Raw genomic sequence first — 23,739 nt, 5'->3', positions numbered from 1 at the left:
GGGCCCAGCGAGGCAGGGGCCATGGGGGAGCGGCTGCCCTCGATTCCCATGGAGACCGAGCTGCCTGGAGCCCTCCCGGGCTGTGCCCAGCTAGGAGCCCACGGGCAGCTGCCAGCCCAGCCACCCCTTAGCGCCCAGGGCCGGCTGGGACAGTCCTGCCCCCTGCAGGGCTCACCACAGCCCCCCTGGCTCCGTTACCAGCTGGGGCAGCCCTCCTTGGCCTGCCACAGCCCATTGCAGGGGGGAGGCTCAGTTCGGCCCCCACTGGATGCTCCTGGAGCCACGAAGCAGCGACTCGGCCTGAATCTCCGCTCACCCACCCCGGGGTACTCGGGAGCTAGGCCATGGCAGCCGGGGGAGCGGCCGCTCCAGACGCACAGCTGGCTGGCGAGAGTCACCCCAGGGCTCGGCCCCCGCGCCGCGCCTGGCTGGCTGGGGCAGGGACCCCCCCCGGCTCCATCCGCACACCCTAGTCCTCGGTGGGGACCCCCTGGCCCTCGGGTGCTGAACGCACAGGGCCCAGCCACACGGCTGAGCTCAAGGCACCTGGCTCCACCCGCCGAACAGCCCCGGGACCGCCTGGGCGTGTGCTACCATAACCCATGGCGGCGAGCGCCCCTCTGCCCGCCTCCTGATGGCCATGGGGCACCGCCGGGCCGGGTGCCCGCAGCTGGGGCCTGCCAGGGGATGGCGCCAGGGGTGTCCCGTGGCGCCAGGGCCCTGGAGGCGGGAACCCCGTATTGCCACCTCTCCTGTTGCACCTCTAGCGCCCTTGGGCGGGGGCGGGGGGGTTAATGTGTTTGATGAACGCAGGAGGAAAACTTGGTCATTTCCCCTGATACAAAATGGCAGCCACCTCCCATTGCTGTCCATGGGGCTGAAGCCAGCACGGCGGCCGCCATTTCCCTATGGGCCGGCTGCCGGGGGCCGTGGAGCTGCCCTAAGCAAAGATGGCCGCCAGCTCCCATTGTTTTCCGTGAGGTAGGAGCCGTGCCTGCGGGCAAAATGGCCTCCCCTGCGTGGGCCAGGGGGCTGGACTGGGAGTGGACGCAGCACTCGGCTGCGAGGCGCTTCAGAGAGAGACCCTGGGAAAGGTGGATGGGAAGAGTGAGGGGGTAGGGGGGAGGCCGAGGGAGGGGGCAGGGGATGTGGGGGTAGGAGGGAGGCCAAGGGAGGCAGGGGATGTGGGGGTAGGAGGGAGGCCGAGGGAGGGGGCAGGGGATGTGGGGGTAGGAGGGAGGCCGAGGGAGGGGGCAGGGGATGTGGGGGTAGGAGGGAGGTTGAGGGAGGGAGACGGGATATAGGGGTAGGAGGGAGGCCGAGGGAGGCAAGGGATGTGGGTGGGGGTAGGAGGAAGACCGAGGGAGGGGGCAGGGGATGTGGGGGTAGGAGGGAGGCCGAGGGAGGGGGGCAGGGGATGTGGGGGTAGGAGGGAGGTTGAGGTAGGGAGATGGGATGTAGGGGTAGGAGGGAGGCCCAGGGGGGCAGGGGATATGGGGGTAGGAGGGAGGCTGAGGGGGGTACGAGGGTTAGGGGGGATGGGAGGGAGGCAGAGGAGGTGCAAAGGACAGAGATGGGGTGGGAGATGGAGGGATCAGATGACAGTTCCCCCAGCCTGGGGCGGTTGTGGGGTAGGCGAGTCCACTGAGCAGCCAGGGAAGGGCCGTGTTGCAGTGTCACCATTCTCACGGATGGATCACAAGTCACCGGATTTGGGCGCCTGCAGCAGGAACTGCTGTGATGGTGCAAGAGGCTGGATCTCCCAAATGTCAGGGCTGGGTACATGGGTAGAACTGGGCAGGAACCTTAGGGCTGAGGATGCAGACCAGCCCTGCCTTCATGTCTGGTCTGGAGCAGAGAGAGGGTCCCGGGGCAGCAAGAGGCAGGGGAGAGGGAAGTTGAGAAAGTGGTGATGTGGGAGCCAGTCAGAGGAGAAGCCCTGGGGCAGTGGCTGGTATGTTAGATTAATAGCTTGCAAGGCCAGAATGTGATCGTCTAGTCTGACCCCTCTATAGCACAGGCCACAACCCTGTCCTACAATAATTCCTAGAGCAGATATTTGAGAAGAACGTCCAATCTTGATTTAAAAATCATCAGTGATGGAGAATCCACCACAACCCTTGCTAAATTATTCCAATGGTTACTTACTCCCACTGTTAAAAATTTACCCCTTATTTCCAGTCTGAATTTCTCTAGCTTCAACTTCCAACCATCAGATCATGTTATGTCTTTTTCTGCTCGATTGAAGAGCCCATTAGTAAATACTTTTCCCCTGTGGAGGTACTTTATAGACTGTGATCAAGTCAACCCTTAACCTTCTCTTGGTTAAGCTAAATAGATTTAGATCCTTGAGTGCTGGTGCCGGGTGAAGACAGTAATAGGAAATGGATGGCAGTTCCCTTATCGTAGAGGTGAGGGATGCTAAGCGGGGTCTCCATCCGATCAGGCAAAGAGAGGCGTGCATTTCTGAGTGCATTAAAGGTTGACTTTTCAACCTGAAATTGTCGCATACATTGGCAAAGGAATAGAATCGGACTAAAAAACATGATTTGATTTTTTTTTTAAGAAAACATGATTTCTTGGGCCAGTTTCATGATTCTTGAGGGTCTGACGCATGATTTTTGATCTCTTGAGGTGAGACCCTTTCCTGTTGGTGGGTTCTCTCACCTGCAGGCTCCAATGCCTGTCCAGCAGAGGAAAGTGAAGGGCACTCCATCTGACATAAATGTCATCTACAAGTCCAAGGATGAAGGGAGAGCCAACGCACAAGCCGGACAAGCTGCTGTCATTGCAGGTGCAGGGGTCTCCTCCCACAGAAAGGGGAAGGGTGACCCAACCACTCAGCCTCCTTTCTCCCCCCTCGCCCCTGAGACAGGTGCCCTGACCCCCTTCCTGGTCTGTGCCCAGCCTTGCCCCACCCTTCCTGCCAAACGCCTCCCTCTTCTCATGTGGCAACAGTGAAGAATAACAGAAAGAGGTTCTATTGCAATAAGGGAAATAGGGTGATCCCTAAAGCTCCTCTGCCTCTCTCTGCTTCACTGCAGAGCGGCTCCCCACAGCCTTCCCTGCCCCACTCTTGCTTGGCCCACCCTGATCTCTAGGATCTGTGCTCCTGTCCACACTGCATCCTACCTGCCTCCTTAATCAACTGACCAGGGCCAGAATTGGCAGGGAGGCTGCCAGGAGATGTGATCAAGGAGGATTTCTGCTGGAGGATAGCATGGGGGTGCCCCTGTCTGGGGAGATCAGGAAAGGTTTCTGTCAGGAAGTCACCCCCATTTTGCTGGGTTCCATGACTGCAGGCTGCCTTACCTGGACAGCTAGGACACAGCACACAAGGATTCCCTCCGCCATCTAAGAGGCAGGTAGCCGGGTGCTGGAAGGCCATGAAAAGAGGGCACCTTAGCTGCCAACCTGTTTAACTTAGTTGTGTAGGACAAGGTCGTTATTATTAACATAGCGTCTAGAGGCCCACCCAAGCTCAGGGCCCCATTGTGCTGCTGCTGTATGAACACAGTGGGAGAGAGTCTCTGATCTGAAGTGCTCAAATAGACATGTGGGAGAAAGGCAGTATCATTATCCCCATTTTACAGACAGGGAGCTGAGGCACAGAGAAGAAGTGCCAGGTTCACAAAGGGGCTTAGGCCTAACTACCTTTTTAGCCACCTGATGTTTAGGTGCTCCTGATGTTCTCAGAACCACTGCTCAGCTGCTTCCTAACCCACTAGGTGCTTAAGTTTACTAGGTACCTATGTTTCTGCTGGTAGTTGGCTTTGCTTATGCCTAGCTCCTGGCACCGCCCCACAGCTAATGGGCTGCTCAGAGCCCTAGCTCAAGCCAAAGCCCTGGGAGCCCTGAAACAAGATTCTCAAACTACATGTACCTCCATCTGTCTCACTAGCAGGGCCTGATCCCCTCAGTGCATACCTATGGCTTGGAGCCTGCACAAAAGACAGCCAGGTGTGTGTGTGCCCCAGAATACCCAGTAGCCCAGTGGCTAGGGCATTTGGCTGGGATGTGAGACACTCTTGAACCCAGTCTTCCACATCCCAGGTGAGAGCCTTAAACACCAGCCTATCCGTGGGGGGGGGGAATTGCGGCAGCTCTCACAATCTCTTTCCATTTGTGTAAATAAATAACTATTTATTGGAGCAAGGGACTGAACCCGACTCTCCCCCATCCCAAATGAGTGCCCAAACCACCAAGAGTCAGTCTCTCACTTTCTCTGGTCCAATGAATATTTAGTGATTTGTACAACGTGGAATAGCTCCAACATACAAGACTGGGAGAGCCTCACCCCTGAATAGCCAACAGCCTAGCATTTGGGGCACTCACCTGGCTTCAAGCATCTGCTCCAAATCAGGCAGAGCAGGAATTTAAATCTGGGTCACCCCAATTCCCAGCTGAGGATCCCAAGCAGAAGGAAGTGCATGTTCATGTTCTCCATTTCCTTCCTGTTAGCATCTCCCAGTGCATCTCCATGGTGGCTCTCTGCCATCATCCTTGGACCCATCTGCCTGATCTTGCTGATTCTGGTGATCGTGATGGCTCAACAGGGTGAGTGTTTCATAGATTATAAAGCCAGAAAGGACCATTCTGATCGTCTGATATGAGTCCTGTAGAACATGGGAGTAACTGAATTAATTATTTTTGAACTACAGCAGATCTTTTAGAAAAAAATCCAATCTTGATTTCAAAATTTAGTCAGTGATTGAAAATCCACCATGAACCTTGGTAAGTTGGGCCAATGGTGGTTTACCCTCCCTGTCGGAAAATTGAGTTCTAGTCAGAATTTGTCTAGCTTCTATTTCTAGACATTGGGTCTTGTTATACCTTTGCTACAGTGAAGAGCCCTCTAGTGTTAAATTTCTGTGCCCCATGTAGCTATAGACTGTGATCAAGTTACCCTTTAACCTTGTCTTTCTTAAGTTAAATAGACTGAGCTCCTTAAATCTATCACAGTATAATGCAAGTTTTCCAATCGTTTAATAATTCTCCTGGCTCATTTCCTGAACCCTCTCCAGTTTTCAAAATCCTTTCTGAATTGTGGACACCAGAACTGGGCACAGTATTGCAGTAGCACTCGCACCAGTACCAAATACAGAGATAATAGAACCTCCCCACTCCTACTCAGAATTCACTTGTTTATACATCAGAGAATCACATTAGCCCCTTTTGGCCATAGTGTCACACTGGATGCTTATGTTCACCTGACTGTCCACCATGACCCTGAAATCTTTATCAGGGTCTTACATTTGGCCATGTTAAAACTCATATTGTTTGCTTGTGTCCAGCTTACCAAATGATCCAGCTTGCTCTGTATCAGTGACCTGTCCTCTTATTCATTTACTGCTCCCCCAGTCTTTTTGCCTTCTGAAAACTTTATCAGTGGTGATTTTCCATTCTCTTCCAGGTCACTGATGAAAATGTTAAATAGTGTAGGGCCAAAACCCAATCCCTGCGGGAACTCACTAGAAACACACCTGCTTGATGATGATTCTCTGTTTACAGTTACATTCTGAGACCTAGCTTTTAGCCAGTTTTTAATCCATTTAATGTGTCCTATGTTAAATTTCTATTCTAATTTTTAATGAAAATGTCATGTAGTATCAAGTCAAATGCCTTACAAAAGACTGAATATATTATATCAACACTGTTGCCTTTATCAGTCAAACTTGTAATCTCATCACAAAAAGGTACCAATTAATTTGACAGGATCTGTTTTCTGTAAACCTGTGTTGATTGGCATTAATTATAAATTACCCTCCTTTAATACTTTATTAATGGGGTCCCGTATCTGCTGCTCCACTATGCTGTCTGGAATTGATGTCAGACTGACAGGCCTATAACTACGCAGGCCATCCTGTTTACTCTTTTTAAATATTGACACAACATTAGCTTTCTTACTGTCTTTGGGAACTTCTCCAGTGTTCGAAGAATTATTGAAAATCAACATAAATGGTCAAGCCTGCTCCTCAGCCAGTTGATTTAAAAATGTCTGTCGTAGTAGCTATTATTTAACATCCTTATGAGTTACCACTGGAATGGAAGGAGTGTCATCATCATGATCTGGTATGAGTACATCTATTTCTTCCCAAATATACAACAGAAATATTTATTGAACACTTCTGCCTTTTCTGCATTATTAATTCTATCATTTCAGTCTAGTAATAGGCCAATCCCATTGTTAGGATACTTTTTGTTACAAATATATTTTTAAAAGTTCTATTGTACTTAATTATGCTGACCATTGATGTCTCTGGGTGCCCCTTTGCTTCCCTTATCAGTTTTCTACAGTTCCTAATTTGTGATTTATATTCATTATTGTTGACTTCCCTTTTCTTCTGCTTATTATGTATTGGAGGTTTTTATAGGCTGCTTTCATAATCTCTCTAAAAAAGGCTGGTGTTTTAACCAGCATGGCCTTCTTCCCTGATTGTGGCAGAGTGATTTTGGGGCATTTAGTAAAGTGTTCTTAAACAATTCCCTATTATCATTCACATTTTTTATTAGGTTCTTCCTCCCAGCTGATTTGGCTCATAATTATTTTCAGTTTTGTGAAATTGGCCCTTTTGAAGCATTAAGTATCTATATTACTGGTTTGGACATTATTCTGTTTGCACATTATAAATTTGATCAGGTCATGATCACTTGTGTGTAATCAGCTACTAATTTTTATTTCTGTGATCAGTTCATCTTTATCTGTCAAGACAAATACAGACTGCTTCTGTATTGGCTGCAACACTTTTTTACTTAGAAAATTGTCATCTATATTATTTAGAAATTCCAGTGATGTTTTAGTACTGGCAGGATCAGACCTCCAACATATGTCACTGAAATTGAAGTCCCCGGTGATCACACAGCTTTTTCCCCCCTACATATTATAGTTAGGTATGTGAGGATCCAGTCATCCTCTTCTCCCTAATGTGATTTGCTGGTCTGTAGCAGACACCAACTAACACCCATCTTATGCTTTATCTGATAGGACATTGATTCATAACTATTCAGTCCTCCATCAGCCATTCTTTTATTTTGATCAGGATTGACATCAAGTTGACATGGCAATATAATTACCTGGATCATCCCATTTACCCATTTTAATATTGGCACAACTTTCATTTTCTTCCAGTTCTCTGGAACTTGCCCAGTATTCCAAGACTTATTGAGAATCAACATTAATGGTCCAGAGCCTGTTCTTCTAAACCCATTTGATCCAAGTAATCCAGACCTGCTCATTTTAAAATGTCTGACATTAGTAGCTACTATTTAACATCCTCCTGAGTTACTGTTGGAACGCAAAGTATTTACTTATCATCATCATCATCATCAAACTATATTATCTGAATTTTCCCAACTAGAGAACAGAAATATTTGACCACTGTCTTTTTTCCATTTCACTTGTTAATCATAGAATCATAGAATCATAGAATATCAGGGTTGGAAGGGACCCCAGAAGGTCATCTAGTCCAACCCCCTGCTCAAAGCAGGACCAAGTCCCAGTTAAATCATCCCAGCTAGGGCTTTGTCAAGCCTGACCTTAAAAACCTCTAAGGAAGGAGATTCTACCACCTCCCTAGGTAACGCATTCCAGTGTTTCACCACCCTCTTAGTGAAAAAGTTTTTCCTAATATCCAATCTAAACCTCCCCCATTGCAACTTGAGACCATTACTCCTCGTTCTGTCATCTGCTACCATTGAGAACAGTCTAGAGCCATCCTCTTTGAAACCCCCTTTCAGGTAGTTGAAAGCAGCTATCAAATCCCCCCTCATTCTTCTCTTCTCCAGACTAAACAATCCCAGCTCCCTCAGCCTCTCCTCATAAGTCATGTGCTCTAGACCCCTAATCATTTTCGTTGCCCTTCGTTGTACTCTTTCCAATTTATCCACATCCTTCCTGTAGTGTGGGGCCCAAAACTGGACACAGTACTCCAGATGAGGCCTCACCAGTGTCGAATAGAGGGGAACGATCACGTCCCTCGATCTGCTCGCTATGCCCCTACTTATACAACCCAAAATGCCATTGGCCTTCTTGGCAACAAGGGCACACTGCTGACTCATATCCAGCTTCTCGTCCACTGTCACCCCTAGGTCCTTTTCCGCAGAACTGCTGCCGAGCCATTCGGTCCCTAGTCTGTAGCGGTGCATTGGATTCTTCCATCCTAAGTGCAGGACCCTGCATTTATCCTTATTGAACCTCATTAGATTTCTTTTGGCCCAATCCTCCAATTTGTCTAGGTCCTTCTGTATCCTATCCCTCCCCTCCAGCGTATCTACCACTCCTCCCAGTTTAGTATCATCCGCAAATTTGCTGAGAGTGCAATCCACACCATCCTCCAGATCATTTATGAAGATATTGAACAAAACGGGCCCCAGGACCGACCCCTGGGGCACTCCACTTGACACCGGCTGCCAACTAGACATGGAGCCATTGATCACTACCCGTTGAGCCCGACAATCTAGCCAGCTTTCTACCCACCTTATAGTGCATTCATCCAGCCCATACTTCCTTAACTTGCTGACAAGAATGCTGTGGGAGACCGTGTCAAAAGCTTTGCTAAAGTCAAGAAACAATACATCCACTGCTTTCCCTTCATCCACAGAACCAGTAATCTCATCATAAAAGGCGATTAGATTAGTCAGGCATGACCTTCCCTTGGTGAATCCATGCTGACTGTTCCTGATCACTTTCCTCTCCTCTAAGTGCTTCAGGATTGATTCTTTGAGGACCTGCTCCATGATTTTTCCAGGGACTGAGGTGAGGCTGACCGGCCTGTAGTTCCCAGGATCCTCCTTCTTCCCTTTTTTAAAGATGGGCACTACATTAGCCTTTTTCCAGTCATCCGGGACTTCCCCCGTTCGCCACGAGTTTTCAAAGATAATGGCTAAGGGCTCTGCAATCACAGCCGCCAATTCCTTCAGCACTCTCGGATGCAATTCGTCCGGCCCCATGGACTTGTGCACGTCCAGCTTTTCTAAATAGTCCCTAACCACCTCTATCTCTACAGAGGGCTGGCCATCTCTTCCCCATTTTGTGTTGCCCAGCACAGCAGTCTGGGAGCTGACCTTGTTAGTGAAAACAGAGGCAAAAAAAGCATTGAGTACATTAGCTTTTTCCACATCCTCTGTCACTAGCTTGCCTCCCTCATTCAGTAAGGGGCCCACACTTTCCTTGGCTTTCTTCTTGTTGCCAACATACCTGAAGAAACCCTTCTTGTTACTCTGACATCTCTTGCTAGCTGCAGCTCCAGGTGCGATTTGGCCCTCCTGATATCTTTCCTACATGCCCGAGCAATATTTTTATACTCTTCCCTGGTCATATGTCCAAGCTTCCACTTCTTGTAAGCTTCTTTTTTATGTTTAAGATCCGCTAGGATTTCACCATTAAGCCAAGCTGGTCGCCTGCCATATTTACTATTCTTTCGACTCATCGGGATGGTTTGTCCCTGTAACCTCAACAGGGATTCCTTGAAATACAGCCAGCTCTCCTGGACTCCCTTCCCTTTCATGTTAGTCCCCCAGGGGATCCTGGCCATCTGTTCCCTGAGGGAGTCAAAGTCTGCTTTCCTGAAGTCCAGGGTACGTATCCTGCTGCTTACCTTTCTTCCCTGCGTCAGGATCCTGAACTCAACCAACTCATGGTCACTGCCTCCCAGATTCCCATCCACTTTTGCTTCCCCCACTAATTCTACCCGGTTTGTGAGCAGCAGGTCAAGAAAAGCGCTCCCCTAGTTGGCTCCCCTAGCACTTGCACCAGGAAATTGTCCCCTACGCTTTCCAAAAACTTCCTGGATTGTCTATGCACCGCTGTATTGCTCTCCCAGCAGATATCAGGAAAATTAAAGTCACCCATGAGAATCAGGGCATGCGATCTAGTAGCTTCCGTGAGTTGCCGGAAGAAAGCCTCATCCACCTCATCCCCCTGGTCCGGTGGTCTATAGCAGACTCCCACCATGACATCACTCTTGTTGCACACACTTCTAAACTTAATCCAGAGACACTCAGGTTTTTCCACAGTTTCGTACCGGAGCTCTGAGCAGTCATACTGCTCCCTTACATACAGTGCTACTCCCCCACCTTTTCTGCCCTGCCTGTAATGTAAATGTAATCTGTAATGTAAAGTGATTATTCAGCCCCATCTTTCTTACTCAAGCTTCCAGCTGCTGCTTTCCATGGGACTGGAGATTTAACAGTTACCTGTAAGACATGGCTCAAGCCCCGTCACCTGTACACTGCATAGTCCTCCCCCGCAGGACACTTACAGGTGACAATGAACAATGGACTGAGTTAGAAACAGAGGTGGAACTGGCAGTTTGTGGGGCCCTCACAGGAGTAACATTCACCACCTCATCTGTGACCTCTCATGCCAATGAGCCCCTCAGGCTCTGGCAAGCTCCGTGGCCTCTGATGTCCCCTGTCCGTGAACCTGGAAGCCAGGAATCAGTCCTAGCTCTGTGTTCCAGTTGGTGAGATGGATAGGGCTTCTAAGGAATTGACCCTCTGGCCTGGCCCTCTAATTGTCCTGTAGACTGAAACTCAAGGGAGGCAGGGCCAGAACGTCCTCATTGGCACTGGGGATCAGATTAGGCCTGAGTCCTGCCATTTTAATGCCCAGTACAAGACCCACCTCTTGGAGACCTCTACCTAAGGTTCTGCCATGGAAAACATCCACTGAGACTGATCCGACCTCCAGATGTGGCTATAAATGGGGTGCAGAGTGACATCCATCTTTGAACATGTATAATCGTGACCCCCTCTATCAGTATAAAGGCTACAGTGATAGGCACAATGAAGTGCAGGTGGAGAGACACTCAGGACCTCGTATGAGGAATCAGAGCTGAGACATTAGCTGTTATATTGTGAGGTTCACGGTAGATCAGGGCCTTCTGAATAGACAAAGACCAAAGGTGCCACGATGGGGGATTCTGGTTGTACAGGCCAGCTCTGAACTCCTCCTAGACCATCAGAAGTCAAAGGTTGTTGCCGTGGTCTTGGAATGGTAACTGAAGGTGCCTAGGTACCATGGTGATGGATGGGGGAAGGAGACCAAAGCCCTGAGTTAAGTGGGGAAGTGGGATGCTGGGAGGAAGCCAGAGCAGGAGAGCATGAGAGGGGAGGGCTCCTGTCTCATACTGAGAAGGAGGGATGATCAGCGAGTTATCTCCAGTGCCTATACGCAAATGCAAGAAGCCTGGGAAACAAGCAGGGAGAACTAGAAGTCCTGGCATAGTCAAGAAATTATGATGTGATTGGAATAACAGAGACTTGGTGGGATAACTCACATGACTGGAGTACTGTCATGGATGGATATAAACTGTTCAGGAAGGACAGGCAGGGCAGAAAAGGTGGGGGAGTTGCATTGTATGTAAGAGAGCAGTATGACTGCTCAGAGCTCTGGTATGAAACTGCAGAAAAACCTGGAGAGTCTCTGGATTAAGTTTAGAAGTGTGAGCAACAAGAGTAATGTCATGGTGGGAGTCTGCTATAGACCACCGGACCAGGGGGATGAGGCTTTCTTCCGGCAACTAACGGAAGTTACTAGATCGCAGGCCCTGGTTGTCATGGGAGACTTCAATCATCCTGATATCTCCTGGGAGAGCAATACAGCGGTGCAGAGACAATCCAGGAAGTTTTTGGAAACTTTTGTAGGGGACAGTTTCCTGGTGCAAGTGCTGGAGGAACCAACCAGGGGCAGAGCTCTTCTTGACGTGCTGCTCACAAATCGGGAAGAATTAGTAGGGGAAGCAAAAGTGGATGGGAACCTGGGAGGCAGTTACCATGAGATGGTCAAGTTCAGGATCCTGACACAAGGAAGAAAGGAGAGAAAAAGAAAGCTGGTCGCCTGCCATATTTACTATTCTTTCTACACATTGGGATGGTTTGTCCCTGTAACCTCACTAAGGATTCTTTAAAATACACCCAGCTCTCCTGGACTCCTTTCCTCCTTATGTTATTCTCCCAGGGGATCCTGCCCATCAGTTCCCTGATGGAGTCAAAGTCTGCTTTTCTGAAGTTCAGGGTCCATATTCTGTTGCTCTCCTTTCTTCCTTGTGTCAGGATCCTGAACTTGACCATCTCATAGAATCATAGATTCTATGATTCTATGAGATGGTCAAGTTCAGGATCCTGACACAAGGAAGAAAGGAGAGCAACAGAATATGGACCCTGAACTTCAGAAAAGCAGACTTTGACTCCATCAGGGAACTGATGGGCAGGATCCCCTGGGAGAATAACATAAGGAGGAAAGGAGTCCAGGAGAGCTGGGTGTATTTTAAAGAATCCTTAGTGAGGTTACAGGGACAAACCATCCCAATGTGTAGAAAGAATAGTAAATATGGCAGGCGACCAGCTTGGCTTAACAGTGAAATCCTTGCTGATCTTAAACTCAAAAAAGCAGCTTACAAGAAGTGGAAGATTGGACAAATGACCAGAGAGGAGTATAAAAATATTGCTCAGGCATGCAGGAGTGAAATCAGAAAGACCAAATAATACCTGGAGTTGCAGCTAGCAAGAGATGTTAAGAGTAACAAGAAGGCTTTCTTCAGGTATGTTAGCAACAAGAAGAAAGTCAAGGAAAGCGTGGGCCCCTTACTGAATGAGGGAGGCAACCTAGTAACAGAGGATGTGGAAAAAGCTAATGTACTCAGTGCTTTTTTTGCCTCAGTCTTCACGAACAAGGTCAGCTCCCAGACTACTGCACTGGGCAGCACAGCATGGGGAGGAGGTGACCATCCCTCTGTGGAGAAAGAAGTGGTTTGGGACTATTTAGAAAAGCTGGATGAGCACAAGTCCATGGGGACGGATTCAATGCATCCAAGGGTGCTGAGGGAATTGGCTGGTGTGATTGCAGAGCCATTGTCCATTATCTTTGAAAACTCATGGCGATCAGGGGAGGTCCGGAGGATGACTGGAAAAAGGCTAATGTAGTGCCCATCTTTAAAAAAGGGAAGAAGGAGGAACCTGGGAACTACAGGCTACTCAGCCTCACCTCAGTCCCTGGAAAAATCATGGAGCAGGTAATCCAGGAATCAATTCCGAAGCACTTAGAGGAAAGGAAAGTGATCAGGAACAGTCAGCATGGATTCACCAAGGGCAAGTTATGCCTGACTAACCTAATTGCCTTCTATGACGAGATAACTGGCTCTGTGGATGAGGGGAAAGCAGTGGACGTGTTATTCCTTGACTTTAGCAAAGCTTTTGACACGATCTCCCACAGTATTCTTGCCAGCAAGTTAAAGAAGTATGGTCTGGATGAATGGACGATAAGGTGGATAGAAAGCTGGCTAGATCATCGGGATCAACGGGTAGTGATCAATGGCTCCATGTCTAGTTGGCAGCCGGTATCAAGCGGAGTGCCCCAAGGGTCGGTCCTGGGGCCTGTTTTGTTCAATATCTTCATTAACGATCCGGAGGATGGTGTGGATTGCACCCTCAGCAAGTTTGCAGATGACACTAAACTGGGAGGAGAGGTAGATATGCTGGAGGGTAGGGATAGGATACAAAGGGCCCTAGACAAATTAGAGGATTGGGCCAAAAGAAATCTGATGAGGTTCAACAAGGACAAGTGCAGAGTCCTGCACTTAGGATGGAAGAATCCCATGCACAGCTACAGACTAGGGACTAAATGGCTAGGCAGCAGTTCCACAAAAAAGTACCTTGGAGTTACAGTGGACAAGAAGCTGGATATGTGTCAACAGTGTGCTGTTGTTGACAAAAAGGCCAATGGCATTTTGGGATGTATAAGTAGGGGCATTGCCAGCAGATTGAGGAACGTGATCGTTCCCTTCTTTGGGACATTGGTGAGGCCTCATCTGGAGTACTGTGTCCAGTTTTGGGCCCCACAGTACAAGAAGGATGTGAAATAATTGGAAAGCTTCCAGCGGGAGGGCAACAAAAATGATTAGGGGACTGGAACACATGACTTATGAGGAGAGGCTGAGGGAACTGGGATTGTTTAGTCTGCGGAAGAGAAGAATGAGGGGTGGATTTGATAGTTGCTTTCAACTACCTGAAAGGGGGTTCCAAAGAGGATGGATCTAGACTGTTCTCAGTGGTAGCAGATGACAGAACGAGGAGTAATGGTCTCAAGTTGCAGTGGGGGAGGTTTAGGTTGGATATTAGGAAAAACTTTTCACTAGAAGCACTAGTGGTGAAGCACTGGAATGCGTTACCTAGGGAGGTGGTGGAATCTCCTTCCTTTGTGGTTTTTAAGGTCAGGCTTGACAAAGCCCTGGCTGGTATGATTTAGTTGGGGATTGGTCCTGCTTTGAGCAGGGGGTTGGACTAGATGACCTCCTGAGCTCCCTTTCAACCCTGATATTCTATTATTCTATGATACTAGATAGAGAGATTCTTTCCTTAGTGTGTGCTCAGAGGGGGACAGGTCCTGTGGTGACACTGGCTGTATAAATACCTGCTTTGGTACAAATAAGCATAAAAAGGATTTGACCCATGACCTCTGGGTTTTGGGATGTTGCTGATCTCCCTCTACAAATATACAGCCTTGAATACATTTGGAATATCCCCAATGTAAATATTGATGGCTCTGTTACTGGGAGGGGGGATGGATCCAGTGGCCAAATAGGTCTCTGTCATCTGTCATGTAATGAGTTAAGGTTTGTCAGCCCCATCTGAAATGTACGATATGCAAGTTCCAAGCATTTGTTTGGATTATTTGTCAATAAAACGCAGGGAGCTCCCATCTTTGATATTTCCTGTAGAGAAGCCACTTTCAAAACAATGGTGCTGATTTCCCTCTTGTTCACCATGGGGTGAATAAGGAACGACTTCTCTGATATCAGTGAAATTTGACTTGTGTAAAATTGGTGCAAGCAAGAGGAGACCCATGCCTCACATTCCATGTCAGTCAGTAGGTGGCACTGTACCCCGACATGCTCACAGTCCATCTCATTCTGTAAAACACCCCAGGATGATCAGTGCTGGAGCAATGCACTGGCTCTGGGCTCTCCATTGTCTTATGATTTTTCTTGTGTCTTTAAAGTGTACAAGCTGTCCCGGAAATCAGAGCAACAGCTGGAGGTCACTAAAATGGAAAACATAGTCCTCTTGGATACTCTGCAGCAGCTGACAACTGGCAAGGGTAAGGAATTACAGCTAGAGCCTCTGAGGAAAAAACTCCACCCATCCACCAATTCCTCCCTCTCCCCCTTAAACCCTCAGCTAATCTCTCCTTTACCTATATTCCTACCTATCTCTGATCCCTCCCCGCCTTCCGGATCCTTCTCTAAGCTCTCACTCTCTCCCTATATCCTTCTCTATCTTTCCTTCCATCCTTATTTATTCTCTCCGTTCCAGATCTTTATCTGATCTGTCTTCCTTTTACTGTGTTCATCACCATGGGAACTCAGTGCCTACAAATTCTTGTCTCCATCTCCCTATAACTCCTGTTCTCAGAAGATGGGCTCTAACTGTCCCTCACTCCTGACCCGCCCTCCTCACTGAGATGAGAACTCTTGATACCAGTTTACTATGCATCCTACTTGTTGCTTGAAGAAAGGAGCTGATGGTCAAAGGCAGTAGGGCCAGCTGAACTGCTCAGTATGAGAAGACATGTGCAGGGATGGGTCAGCAGTTTAGAATTCTGAGCAAGGGGAATTTCCCATCATCCTTCACACCCAGTAGTGCGGAGCTCTGGTAACAAAATGATCTTGGAGAATGAGGATTGAAAGTCTGTCTGTTTTCCCTTTTCTTCAAGAGGACAACTGCAGCATGTGTGAGGTGGACTGGGACCAGCAGGGAGCCAGCTGTTACTCCTTTTCTAAGAATGCGAAATCCTGGCATAACAGCTTAGATGCTTGTACTGCAATGTCAGCCAGTCTGGTGAAGATAGACACGAAGAAGGAGCTGGTACAGAGCCACCTACTCTTCTCTTCTTTATTGATATTGGTTGCTGATAAAACAATTGCATACACACTAACACTATGTTTACACTTCTCAGCTTTTAGCGACACGCATGTAGCCACTGTTTGTCGGCAGGAGAGAGCTCTCCTGCCGACAAAAAACTTCCACCCCCAATGAGTAGCGTTTGCGTTGTCGCCAGGAGAGCGCTCCTGCCAACAATGTGCTCTTCACACCATAACTTGTCGTCTACAAAACTTTTGTCTTTCGGGGGGGGGGAGGGGGATATTTTTTTAACACCTCTGAATGACAAAAGTTTTGTCTTTCACTTGCCAGCATAGACAAATCCTTAGTATCTGTGGCAGTCTGGGGAGGAGAGAAGGGGAGGGATGACTGTCTAGGATATGTGGCCTGTCATCTCCAATGCACCAGTTCCAGCCCAGATCCAAGTCAGTAGTGACATCTTCCATTGAGTTCCCAGTGAGTGTTAACTGGCTTGCTTGTTGTCATCCTCGTTAGAGTCCAAGGATGAAACAGGCTATGGGAGATAATACCTCTTCCCCTATAGAAGTCATCATGCAGAGCACGAGGAGAAGGGAGCTTGCCCTCGGAGTTCAGTTTCTGCTTCTGTCATTGTAGATCCTTTAAAAAGCACAAAGTGCATTTAAAGAACAGTTAGGTCTTACTAGTTAGCATTAGTAACTGGGAGACCCATTGCAAATGACTGAACTTTGTGAATTAGCAAGCAAGTGAAAAAGTCAAGATAACTATCTATGGAACTCACATCTGCAGGATACTGAGGCAAATAATTTAGGGAGATTTAGGAAGGGATCCAATTTCTGCCTGAATGAGAAGACCATTTAACAACCTGAGCTAGAATAAGAGAGCTAGGGCCATTGATCCTTGTGGTTCAGGGCATAAACAAATCAGCTAACTGGGGAGTCATGGAGGAATGACCTCCATGCTGCTGTATTGCACAGTGGGCAAGATGCATTATGGGTCTTTTCCCACCTCATGGTGAAGCATCCATGGTGGGTAAAAAGCTGGCTAGATTGTCGGGCTCAACGGGTAGTGATCAATGGCTCCATGTCTAGTTGGCAGCCGGTGTCAAGTGGAGTGCCCCAGGGGTCGGTCCTGGGGCCCGTTTTGTTCAATATCTTCATAAATGATCTGGAAGATGGTGTGGATTGCACTCTCAGCAAATTTGCGGATGATACTAAACTGGGAGGAGTGGTAGATACGCTGGAGGGGAGGGATAGGATACAGAAGGACCTAGACAAATTGGAGGATTGGGCCAAAAGAAATCTAATGAGGTTCAATAAGGATAAGTGCAGGGTCCTGCACTTAGGATGGAAGAATCCAATGCACCGCTACAGACTAGGGACCGAATGGCTCGGCAGCAGTTCCGCGGAAAAGGACCTAGGGGTGACAGTGGACGAGAAGCTGGATATGAGTCAGCAGTGTGCCCTTGTTGCCAAGAAGGCCAATGGCATTTTGGGATGTATAAGTAGGGGCATAGCGAGCAGATCGAGGGACGTGATCGTTCCCCTCTATTCGACACTGGTGAGGCCTCATCTGGAGTACTGTGTCCAGTTTTGGGCCCCACACTACAGGAAGGATGTGGATAAATTGGAAAGAGTACAACGAAGGGCAACGAAAATGATTAGGGGTCTAGAGCACATGACTTATGAGGAGAGGCTGAGGGAGCTGGGATTGTTTAGTCTGCAGAAGAGAAGAATGAGGGGGGATTTGATAGCTGCTTTCAACTACCTGAAAGGGGGTTTCAAAGAGGATGGCTCTAGACTGTTCTCAATGGTAGCAGATGACAGAACGAGGAGTAATGGTCTCAAGTTGCAATGGGGGAGGTTTAGATTGGATATTAGGAAAAACTTTTTCACTAAGAGGGTGGTGAAACACTGGAATGCGTTACCTAGGGAGGTGGTAGAATCTCCTTCCTTAGAGGTTTTTAAGGTCAGGCTTGACAAAGCCCTGGCTGGGATGATTTAACTGGGACTTGGTCCTGCTTTGAGCAGGGGGTTGGACTAGATGACCTTCTGGGGTCCCTTCCAACCCTGATATTCTATGATTCTATGATTCTATGATCCAGCACTGGGCCCTCATGGCGGTGAGCTACTGCATGAGAGGGGCCATTGCTGTGCTCTGGTTTGGCAGTTCCTGGGCCCTTGGTTCCTGCTTTTATTCCTCCTGGCCAAGAATAATCTATGTGGAGCTCTTGTTTGGGAACAGCACAGAGGGGTAGGATGGTTTGGGGATTAAATCAGGAACCAGGAGCCAGGAAATTTGGGGTCTGTTCCATTGGTTCAGTACGTGACCCTGGGAGGGTCACTTAGGCCAATGTTATCAAACACAGAGGCCTACAGTCAGACACCTCTACCATAGTTTAGACAATTAAATCGTTGGCCTGATTTCCAGAGGGACTCAGCCCCTGTTTTCACCCAGATGCTTTCAAAGGGGAAAAAACAATTATTTGGGGATTGATTGTTGTCCTTTGCTGTTCGGAGCAGGCGTTCTTGAAAAATGAGATCTCCAAACGCGTGTACGTGCGCCGGGGACAGCAGTTCAACTTCAATTTCTGGACAGGGCTGAACTACGACAACGACATCGGGAACTGGACGTGGGCTGATGGCTCCCCTTTCTCCTTCCAGCTGTACGTCTCTCCTCGCTGCCTGTGCCCATTCAAGGGCACTGATCCAGTTCAATGCTGGCTCTGAACGGGGTAGCTCCTCCTCCTCCATAAGTGGGGATAACTGTTAGAACCGGTCATCGGAACATTTTTTTCCCATGACAAATGGCTTTTCATAAAAAATTTTCATTTTTTTTCAAAATTTTCCAATGTAAACTGAAAAGTTTTTGGTAAAAATTTCCACTTTTCAGTCAAAAAGTTTTGGTTTTGATTTTCAGAAACCAAGCATTTTTACCAAAATGAGAATATTTAGGGGGAAATTTAAAAAAAAAAAAAAAAAGTCCAGATGGAAAATATGTAGTTTCTGAGCAGCTCTAGCCACAATGATCCCCCTTTGCAAAGTGGTTTGGGACCTTTGGCTGTAAAGTGACAAGTATCATTTATTACAGCATACCAGATTTAGAGTAAATCTCAGGAAAAACTTCCTAACTGTAAATCCAGTAGTACAGTGGAACAGACACCTAGGGAAGTCGTGGAATCTCTTTCACTGGAGGTTTTCAAAAAGAGGCCAGCTGTCTTGGGTCGTTTAGACACAACAAATCCTGCATCTTGGCAGGGGATTAGACTAGATGACCCTTGCGGTCCCTTCTGTGATTATTGGTGTCCCCAGGCTGTGCCTATTCAGGTGATTTTGTGCAGACCTCATACCGGATAGCTGTTCACAAGCCACCACCCATACAGCTCAGGCTCCTACGCTATGGCTATGGTGGCTAGGAGGCTCTCATTGGCTAATGGCTATGGTGGCAGAGGCTCCAAGGAATGAATGAGCCACATAGACTGAGCTCCCCTAGGGATGAAGCACATCCGCAATGAGGGGAGTAGGAGAAAAACACGCACCAGCAGGGAGGTGGGAGAAAACTTGCACTTCTGCTGGCCTTCAAACAAGCCACCAGGCCTCTCCAAGCCCATCATAAGAAGCAAGCACCCTGCAGAGCAGGACACACCAGGGTGGATTTGATTTAAATCAGATTAGTGATTTAAATCATGATTTAAATCACTAGTCAGGAAAACTCATTTTAATCATGGTCTTCTGCATAAAAGTGCATTCTTGTTGGTAGTTATAATCTTAATACATTTTCTTCACAACACAGAGACAGATGTAGGTTTCATTTTTAGAAGGTACACACTATACATTTTTAAACAGTGATTTATTTTGAAAACTTTCCAGACAAGTTTTACAGCTATATCAGAAAATGAATGATTGTTTGGATATTTCACTTACCAAAGGTAATTGAAACAGATATTAATGAAGTCATTGGGAGGTGAACTATCTCTAATTCAACAGGTTAATCATTAATATTTGGAGGATTTTCTTGCCATGCTGTATTAGGAGGAGAACATCACCAGACAGACATTTAAATTGTTTTATTTAACTAAAACAACAATGTTAAGTATTCTGCATTTTTTTCTTCAACAGCAAACATATAATATTTTAACAAAAAAGCATATGTCCCTCACGTCTCACATTTATCTCCAGACTTCTTATCCTTGTCCAGATCTATTCCGCCCCCAACAATCTTCTATTCATTGAACTTTTTGAAACTTTGCACTTTTAGAGAGAGGTAAGGGATTGACCTGTGAACACAAATTTGCAGAGGGACAATAGGGTTGAGGTCTGTTATTTCTCACCTCTATATATTATTTATTTATTTAAAAACATTTTTGCGGTTAACAAACATGTTATCTCTGGAGACACAAATCCACAGTCTGAGAACTGCAAAACTAAGCATCTCTTATGGTGTCTTCTAGGCTGAGCACCGAGTCCTACTGGGTAGATAAAAAGATTAACCTAAATAATCTATACAGAAGCTCCTGCAACCCCATCAGATTGGGTCCCTAATCCATGAACTATTGGAACTCATTTACAAAACTTTTCTTAAACATTACATGAATATATTGTCTCATACTATAGAATTAGAATTTATAATCCCTGTTCCATGATGAGATATCTTTGAGCTATAATGTATCTTAATTAATACTATCTTTAGATAGGTTTTTTCCTCAAAAAGCATTTTATCAAATCCGATTTAAGTAAAAAAATCTGATCTAAATAAAAAAATCCGAATATTTTTATTTTTTAAATCATTGATTGTTTTCCACTCTGGGACACACTGACTCCAAGTGGCACCAGACTCTGCCAGAACAACAGATGCAAAACCTGCAGACATAGCTCCACTGCTACAATGATCAACACTCCTTTCAAGATCCCTGTCCTGTGTGTTGTACCTCATCTAGTGTATATGTGCCCAATAATAACTATGTGGGTGAAACCAGACAGTCACTACATGCTCAAATGAACTCACATAGGAAAATGAGAAAGGACAAAAACACCCTAATTCGTGTGGGCAAACACTTTGCACAAAACAATCACTCAATATCTGACTCTCAGTCTCAAAGGAAATCACAACACCTTCAAAAGACGAGGCTAGAAACTTAAATTCGTAACTTTGCTAGAAACTAAAAATCATGGACTGAACAGAGACAATCTGTGACTCACTAACCACCCTCCCCCCGGCCCCAGCTGCCTTTTTTCCTCTCTTTCTTTATTGCCTAGCAGTGGAGGGTTGTTAAAAGGCCACTTCATCTTGAACAGTCCCTTGAAATATGTATATAGTATAGTTGTAGCTGTGTTGGTCTCAGGATATTAGAGAGGCAAGAGAGGGGGAGATAATAGCTTTTATTGGACCAACTTCGGTTGGTAAGAGACAAGCTTTGTGCCACACAGAGCTCTTCTTGAGGTCTGTGCCTCGAAAGCCTGTCTCTCTCTCCAACAGAAGTAGGTCCAATAACAAATAGTAGCTCGGCTGCCTTGTCTCCCTTGAAATATTTGTTAACTACTTAGCCCTGGTCTACACTGGGGGCGGGGGAATTGACCTAAGATACGCAAGTTCAGCTATGAGAATAGTGTAGCTGAAGTCTACGTATCTTAGGTTGACTTACCTCGCGTTCTCATGGCGCGGGGTCGACTGCCGTTGTTCCCCGTCAACTCCACTTCCACCTCTTGCCGCGGTGGAGTACAGGAGTCGATGGCAGAGCGATCGGAGATCTATTTTATCGCATCTACACTAGATGCGATAAATCAATCCCTGATAGATCGATCACTATCCGGCGGGTAGTGTAGACATACCCTTAGGCTAAACAAGCTGTTCCACCTCGTATTTAACTGTGACACTGCATACCTTTCCCAGAGCTGAAGAAGAGCTCTGAGTGGCTCGAAAGCTCATCTTGCTCACCAACAGACGTTGGTCCAATAAAAGATTTTACCTCACTCACCTTGTCCCTGCTGGACACAGAGACACACCTGGTGATGGGAGCCATATAAGAACCAACCATTAGCAAAATGGCAACATGGGCCAGACTCTGCAGTGCCTGGCCCCATGTGTCAGGCAAAGTGGGTGTTAAATACGTTCGGATTTGGTTTTCCTCCCACTTTGCAGAGGTGTTAGTGATGACCCAGATGCCGGGCAGGGAAGACTCACCCGGGGTTGTCAATCTGACCCCGTCTCATTTATGCACTATGGTAAATGCACTTTGAAGACAATTCTTACCAAGGCAGCCGAACAGGGGTAAATGCCCCAGCCTGTGGCTGTCCCCCCAGGGCTGGCAGTGAGATGGGGCTTGTGCTTGGCAGGTTCCAGGTCCCGGGAACTGAAGGCTGCGCATACATACAGAAGGGGGAAATCCGCCTGCAGAGCTGCGCCAAATGGGAGGTTTATATCTGCGAGAAGCCAGCCAAGTTTGGAGGGAACTGAGAAGCAGGGCAGGTGCAGCAGAAGGAGTGGCCTCAGGGCCTCTGCAGATCTTCCCCATCCTGGCACCATGTGGGTGTCACGCTCAGACTGTTCATCACAACTGCACTGAGCCCAGTGGGGACACCTGAACAGGAGCCTGCTGCCAAGTTCTCCCTGTTGACGTTAATTAAAGGTGTGTTTACAATAGCTGTAAGTTGCTCAGTTATTGACTGTGCTTGAGGCAATAAATAAAATGCTGATTTTAAAAGGCCAAAGAAGCCCTTGTGCTTTAGTCTATGTTTCCTCATAAATTGCTCTGGGTGGGGCTTCATCATGGCCCATTATGAGAATTAATTTCCTTTAATGGGTGATCAAGCTGGAATAGTCCACAATGGACTGGCCAGATTGGATGATAAACTAAATAGTAATAAGACACCAGGAGCAGATGGTTCTGAAGGAACTCAAATGTGAATTGCAGGACTACTAACTAGTATGTAACCTATCATTTAAATCAGCTGCTGTCTAAGATGAATGGAGGATAGTTAATGTGACACCAGTTTTTAAAAAAGGCTCCAGAGGGGATCCCACGCTTTGTACAAGACTTGTGGCAATTGTCTAACAGTGGCAATATCAGTGATATACGTGGTTCTATTTCAATCATACAGCATCTGACTCTGCTCTGTTTCATTTCTCAGAGTGGGGCAGGGCCTCAGCTGGTGGCATGCTGAGCAGGATGTTGTGCTAGCATTTCCTCTGTGTGGTAAATAGCTGGTTATCAGAACTGCAGCCCTGTGGGCAGGGTGATTTCCCACCGTGCAATCTGCAAACATGTCCCAGCCTGAGCACTCCAGCTGCATCTTTTCTCTGTGGTTATTTACAGCCCCCAGCTTCCCAAAGGCTCCATTTGTAGCTTCTGCTTCTACCCCTAATATTGGAGTTTTGTCACATCATATAATTTGGGGCTGCAGGCTCAGTTGGTAGAAACAGGAGGAGTGGGAAAGGCAGCTGTCAAGGTTCCTTCCCCACTCTGAACTCTAGGGTAGAAATGTGGGGACCTGCATAAAAACCTCCTACGCTTAATTTTACCAGCTTAGGTTAAAATTTCCCCAAGGTACAAACTATTTTACCTTTTGCCCTTGGACTTTCGCTGCCACCACCAAACGTCTAACCGGTATTATTAGGAAAGAGTCCGTTTGGAAATGTCTTTCCCCCCAAAATCCTCGCAAATGTTACACCCCCCCTTTCTTGGGGAAGGTTTGATAAAAATCCTCACCAATTTGCATAGGTGACCACAGACCCAAACCCTTAGATCTTAAGAACAATGAAAAAGCAATCAGTTTCTTAAAAGAAGAATTTTAATAGAAGAAAAAGTAAAAAGAATCACCTCTGTAAAATCAGGATGGTAAATGCTTTACAGGGTAATTAGATTAGAGAATCCCTCTAGGCAAA

General features: G+C 47.1%; 1 protein-coding gene across 5 annotated transcripts; it reads left to right on the top strand.

Moving 5' to 3' along the window:
* Positions 1 to 922: 922 nt before the first annotated feature.
* Positions 923 to 23,290, top strand: LOC122457032 (oxidized low-density lipoprotein receptor 1-like). Of its 5 annotated transcripts, none has more exons than XM_043499818.1 (7): positions 923 to 1,094; positions 2,635 to 2,794; positions 4,462 to 4,557; positions 14,999 to 15,097; positions 15,713 to 15,864; positions 18,381 to 18,523; positions 22,191 to 22,565. In XM_043499818.1, exons 2-7 carry the CDS (start codon positions 2,680 to 2,682, stop codon positions 22,309 to 22,311), a joined length of 726 nt encoding a protein of 241 aa, XP_043355753.1. In that variant the 5' UTR covers positions 923 to 1,094; positions 2,635 to 2,679; the 3' UTR covers positions 22,312 to 22,565. The 5 variants fall into 5 exon arrangements, 4 of the variants coding, with proteins under 4 accessions (XP_043355753.1, XP_043355749.1, XP_043355755.1 ...); XR_006276309.1 differs by lacking the exon at positions 923 to 1,094 and adding an exon at positions 22,986 to 23,290 and having other exon boundaries at positions 1,573 to 2,794; positions 22,191 to 22,483; XM_043499814.1 differs by lacking the exon at positions 923 to 1,094 and having other exon boundaries at positions 1,573 to 2,794.
* The last annotated feature ends 449 nt before the right edge of the window (positions 23,291 to 23,739 follow it).

Source organism: Dermochelys coriacea, chromosome 1 (assembly GCF_009764565.3).
Source record: "Dermochelys coriacea isolate rDerCor1 chromosome 1, rDerCor1.pri.v4, whole genome shotgun sequence".
Lineage (NCBI taxonomy): Eukaryota > Metazoa > Chordata > Testudines > Dermochelyidae > Dermochelys > Dermochelys coriacea.
The sequence above is the reverse complement of the archived record's forward strand: the minus strand, read 5'-3'. Positions and strand labels throughout refer to the sequence as shown.

What these genes read in the sequence shown, in the direction of transcription:
- LOC122457032 (XM_043499818.1), top strand. Translation starts at nt 2,680, where the DNA reads ATGCCTGTCCAGCAGAGGAAAGTGAAGGGCACTCCATCTGACATAAAT. An exon ending in ACAAGCTGCTGTCATTGCAG is followed by an intron (nt 2,795 to 4,461) that starts GTGCAGGGGTCT and finishes CCTTCCTGTTAG; the next exon opens with CATCTCCCAGTGCATCTCCA. An exon ending in GCAGCTGACAACTGGCAAGG is followed by an intron (nt 15,098 to 15,712) that starts GTAAGGAATTAC and finishes CTTTTCTTCAAG; the next exon opens with AGGACAACTGCAGCATGTGT.